Source organism: Galeopterus variegatus, unplaced genomic scaffold (genome assembly GCF_000696425.1).
Source record: "Galeopterus variegatus unplaced genomic scaffold, G_variegatus-3.0.2 Scaffold150, whole genome shotgun sequence".
Classification (NCBI taxonomy): Eukaryota; Metazoa; Chordata; class Mammalia; order Dermoptera; family Cynocephalidae; genus Galeopterus; species Galeopterus variegatus.
Window position 1 is genome coordinate 309,611 of NW_007726261.1, and position 5,224 is coordinate 314,834.

General features: G+C 39.0%; 1 protein-coding gene across 2 annotated transcripts; it reads right to left on the minus strand.

Annotated features, from left to right (window-relative positions):
* Nucleotides 1-693: 693 nt before the first annotated feature.
* Nucleotides 694-4,667, minus strand: LOC103607209 (zinc finger CCCH domain-containing protein 7A-like). 2 transcript variants are annotated; one of them, XM_008591750.1, is made up of 4 exons: nt 4,580-4,667; nt 4,291-4,392; nt 3,037-3,076; nt 694-1,041 (listed from the first exon to the last, which is right to left on the minus strand). In XM_008591750.1, exons 2-4 carry the CDS (start codon nt 4,356-4,358, stop codon nt 793-795), a joined length of 357 nt encoding a protein of 118 aa, XP_008589972.1. In that variant the 5' UTR covers nt 4,359-4,392; nt 4,580-4,667; the 3' UTR covers nt 694-792. The 2 variants fall into 2 exon arrangements, with proteins under 2 accessions (XP_008589972.1, XP_008589966.1); XM_008591744.1 differs by lacking the exon at nt 4,580-4,667 and having other exon boundaries at nt 4,291-4,479.
* Nucleotides 4,668-5,224: the final 557 nt, after the last annotated feature.

Consider the following 5,224-nt stretch of genomic DNA (forward strand, 5'->3'; position numbering starts at 1 on the left):
ACGGAAAAAAAAAAAAAAAAAAAAAAAAAAAAAAAAAAGTCAAATTGAAATGTAACTCCCAAACAGCCAACTGATGAATACATTATCAAAAACGAATCATCAATAAATGCTTATCAACAAAGAACTAGGCAACGACATGGATACTGTCCTTAAAATCATGGTTAAATTTTACCGAGTGTCCATAGTGAACATTATAAGCACATAAAAATACTGCTTTTTAAGCTTAGAAACATGAAAAGTTTGTGTTAATTCCTCCAAAGGCTAGTTACTGTTTTGTGCTAAAAGAAAGCCTAAGAGGACTGACTCTTAATTAAGAAGTGAACTATCAAGAGGAATACCTGATAAATGCACTGATCTGTAAACACCTATATCTTCCTAGGCTGACTCTTTTTTTATAAGTGAACATACCCCCAAAAGCCATACTCAAATGGGAATCCTTAAAGACCAGTAACTAAGAGAGGTCAGTGAAAAAATTATATTTAAAATTCCTGGGCCAGCCCGGTGGCGCACTGGAGAGTGCGCCGCTTGAGAGCGCGGTGGTGCTCCCGCCGAGGGTTCGGATCCCATGTGGAGACCGGTTCCTGCTCACTGGCTGAGCGCAGTGCGGGCGCAACACTGAGGGTTGCGATCCCGTTACTGGTCAGTAAAAAAAAAAAAAGACAAAAAAAAAAAAAAATCCCTAAACATTTGTCCAAAGGTGATTTTTAAAAGCCTCAGGTCACCTTAGAAGCAGTTAACATGCCTTTCTTTAAAACTGAAATTAGGAAACTGACTTTTTATTAATCTACTATGTCACCGAAAAAAAATTTCTCTCTTGAAACATTGTTTTTTATCACAACTCACCATATTAGAATAGCAGGCAATACGATTTATATATAGTTTTTCAATGATTTCTTTAGGAATTAAAATTTCTTCAGACTTTGCATAATCAGCGATATTTAAAGCTTCCGTGTACTGGCTTATCGAACTCTTCCAATCTTGTTCATGATAAACATCATTTCCTTCATTAAAAAGATTTCTCACAAGTGCATGCAGATATACCTAAAAATAGAAAGTTACTACTTAAAGCCCTTTATAGAACAAGATAAGTAAATTTTAATTTAATTTTTATACCTAAACCTAAAAATAGAAAGTTACTACTTAAAGCCCTTTATAGAACAAGATAAGTAAATTTTAATTTTTATACCTAAGACTTCAGAGGAAACAATTTGACAGAATGCAGCATCGCTTTAAGAAGTTGTGAAACCCAGCCTAAGTCAGTGCTACCTCAGCTAGAGATTTTATTTTGCTTGCTTTTTCAAGAGAAAATTCAATTTCCTATTATTAAGAAAAATACAGCAAAAGCACCTCACAAATATTTTTCCATATCTCCAATTCCATGCCTAGGATAAATAACCATGTGGAAGCCCTGGGTCAAAGAGAACAAACAGTTAAGGGTTTTGACTAGTATTTCCAATTTGCTTTCCAAAAAGGCAGTAATACTTCTAATGGTTGGCTTCACAGCACCCTCATCCCCTGGGTAGTGTGTGCGTATGTGCTTGTGTGTGTGTAAGATCTCTAGCAACTTCTAGGTGTAAAACCGGTATCCTTTTTATTTCCCTGTCTTTAATGGTGAAGTTGAACTTTTCCACATTTTTATGGACCATTTGTATTTCTTCTTTTTTAAACTCTTTGCTTCGGTCATTTACTAATGTGGGGTGAGGAGATGCCAAACCTTTCACTTATCAAGTAAGCATACACATTTTGTAGGTATGTATAAAAGTGTTTTTTTTTTTTTCTTATTTTAAAAAAAGAAATTCTGGGGCTGGTCAGTTAGCTTACTCTGTAGAGTGTGGTGCGGATAACATCAAGGCCAAGGGTTCAAATCCCTGTGCTGGCCAGACATGAGAGAATGAAAAAAGAAATTCTTCTTTTTTTAAAGAATTTTCCTTTTTTTCTTTGATTCTATTTTCTTTTACATTAAAAAAAATTTTTTTATTCTTGTTTCTTCCTTCATGATTTCAATCAGTGCTTTAACATTTTAAAAATCCTTTTCCATCACAAGATTGGATAAATGTTCAACTCTTTTTTGTCTTATTTTATGAATTCATGTTGAAGCTGACTAAATTATTAAAGAAAACTCGACACATCAGCCATTAACAACTGATGTGACTTGTGTCACGCCACTTAACTGCTCTGGACCCCAGTTGTACATGTGTAAAATGAAAGGATTGTTTCAGGTGCTTTCTAGCTCTAAAATTTTGTGGTTCTACATCTGTTTGGAAATAGGGAAGGAGAGAGGGAAGAAAAGAGAGACTGATCCTTTCTTCCTATGCATCAAAAAAGAGGAAAAAAAAAGACTGAAAGAAATAGAGAGGAAGAGGCAGAGAACAGGTGGCGTTTAGAAGCATCAAAACCCTCAGAGACAAAAAGCCACGGGTGAATCCACAGTCAGTGTGTAAAAACCAGAGTCTGAAGTCCACGACCCAACAGCCTAGATTTCCTCCCTGTTTCTAACTCGCAGGTTTATCCACCAGCTCTTCCCTCTTGTTATCCATCCCCCTTTACTGCTCCCAGAACATCTCTTCTAAATGAAAACAGAAGATACTTCGCACACTCCTCAATAAATTCTGTCCCACTTATTTTCTATTTAGTGAGAATCGGGCTAAAAGTAATTTTCAATGGGCTCAAAAGATAAGTTAATTCAAAACTACACTAATAGAAGAAAGAAAATACAAGACAACTGTCCAAGCATGTGCAAAAAAAAAAAGTCCTATATATAAGGGGTTGGCAAACCTTCTCTGTAAATGCCCAGATAGTTAATAGTTTCAGCTTTGCAGGCCATATGGTCTCTGTGGCAACTACCATATGTCACCAAAGCAGCCACAGATAATACGTAACAAATGAGTATGGCTGTGTTGCAATATAACTTAATTTGCAAAAAAGGGAGGCAGGCCAGATTTGGCCCAGAACACCGTAGTTTAACGACCTCTGCTATAGATTACAGTTCACAAACCGCTTGCAGAATTTTCAAGCAGACCTTCCCAGAGTCATTACCGCATATTGTTCCTGTGTTCCTGGATATGACAGCGGTGACCTAAGAAGAAACAAATTCATAGTAATTATCAGGCACCTATCTGGATTTATTCAGCCAGAAGTCACCTTAAAACTGTGACTCGACTAGCTTGCCACTGGTTTAATGCACATTTTAAGACTTCCCTCTCTGTTACTACCATTATTTACATATGACTATAGTCATGAAAAAAGAATCTAAACTACTCTTTAGTATTTTCTTAAGTATAACATGTTCCTTTCAAATCCACTTCTTTTTTTTTTTTTTTGTCTTTTTCCGTGTCCGGCAACGGATCGCAACCCTCAGTGTTGCCCCCGTACCGGACCTGGGACCGGCAACGGGATCGCAACCCTCGGGGTCGCTCCCGCGCCTCGCTCACTGAGCGGGAACCGGTCTGTTGTGGGATCCGAACCCTCGGGCGGGAGCACCGCCGCGCTTCCCAAGCGGCGCACTTATCCAGTGCGCCACCTGGCCGGCCTCAAATCCACTTCTTTTAAAAGAGGGCCTACTTAGGGCCGGCCCGGTGGCTCACTTGGGAGAGTGCGGTGCTGATAAAAGAGGGCCTACTTCTTCAAATGACAAAAAAAGTTAAAAATAAGACCTGGCCCATTGGCTCACTCGGTTAGAGCATGGTGCTGATAACACCAAAGTCAAGGGTTCAGACCCCGGAAATGGCCAGCCGCCAAAAAAAAAAAAAAAAAAAAAAAAAGGTTAAAAATGTACAGAATCACTAATACTATTTGATCCAATTTACTACAGTACAGAAGATAATGTCTCCTTCCCAGGAATGAACAAAAAGGCCCTTCTGTCCAGACATATCCAAACCACGCTGGCTCGTCACTACTGTGCTTCAAGTCCTGTTGGAGACCGAGCTTCTTAACAGAAATATCTGATAGCAAAAGCCCTCCGTGCCAACAGATGTCCGTTTTCAATTACTTTTCATTCATCAGAACTGTTCTTACGAGAACAAAGTCAAGTTCCTCAGTCTAACATTTAGGGGGATAATAAAAGATTTTAGCCCTAAAAATCAGCAACAGTAAGGTCCACTTCAGAACACAAAAATACTCAAATGGGCATGAGTAAAAATATTGCTGGAATAGAAATATGTAATTTCTAACCCAAATTCACAGGACCTATTAAACATAACTAAAGAGTTCTTAATCTCTGCAAAACGTACGCCGCATAAAAAGAGAATTACTCTGTAACGAGAATACAAGGAGTGACTCTGAAGCTCTTACTGTATAAACCGCAGTCCTTCCTTAATGTCCTGCTGCCTTTTCCTTCTCTCCTCGGACGCACTGGACATGTTATCCCGCACATCCACTTTCTAAATGAGCAATCTGGAAAGAAGCAAGGCACAAAATCGCATAAGACACCAATGCTCCTGGACCCCAGTTAAAGCACCCATAATTCGAGGCCTTGTCACACAATTAATTGCAGACATGTCCATATCCCACTTGACCCTAGGGTCTTCAACACCAAGGACCCATGTGAGTTATCTTCGTGGGTCTCTGTCGTCTAGTGTACCATAAGCATACGGTTTTCCCGAACAGTCTCCAGGAAAAGGGCATTTCTCTCCTCCTCGCTTTTCTCCCCTCCTGCAGCTACAGGTTCTGTTTCTTCCCTGTCTATACACACGCGTAAGCTGCCACTAGAACAGTCTCGGCCTTGTTTTGTTTCTGGAAGCTCTCCAGAAATAAAAAGCTTTCACATCCGCTTGCCTCTGAGGGAGTCTGACTTCCTTGTAAGCAGACTCTAAACCTCATACGTAGTTTGTTACACAAACGTCTGAATTAATTCTTGTTAATGCAACAGATAGAATAATGGTTTAAATACAAGGATACTTCAAAAATTTCATGGAAAGATTCCTATTAACTTTTCATTCTATTTTTCCACAAATTTCTTTAAGTCCCCTCGTAAAGTTACTTCAATTGGAATTCTCTGGATAGAATTGGTTTACCCTCAATGTAATACTTGCAAATATCAACACCAGGTCAATTTGTTGATATCTACTCCCACTGATTAATGTTCACCGAATAGTTTCCGACAAGTTAAAGAAGAACCAGAGAATCCTGTGATAAATATCAAAACATCATCTCCCAATGTCCTAAATGAGGGTTTCTCAGCCTCCACATTTTGGGCCAGACAATTCTTCATTGTGGGGGGCTGTCC

What these genes read in the sequence shown, in the direction of transcription:
- LOC103607209 (XM_008591750.1), bottom strand. Translation starts at nt 4,358, where the DNA reads ATGTCCAGTGCGTCCGAGGAGAGAAGGAAAAGGCAGCAGGACATTAAG. An exon ending in GAAGGACTGCGGTTTATACA is followed by an intron (nt 3,077 to 4,290) that starts GTAAGAGCTTCA and finishes GTTTCTTCTTAG; the next exon opens with GTCACCGCTGTCATATCCAG. An exon ending in GAACACAGGAACAATATGCG is followed by an intron (nt 1,042 to 3,036) that starts GTAATGACTCTG and finishes TTCTATTTTTAG; the next exon opens with GTATATCTGCATGCACTTGT.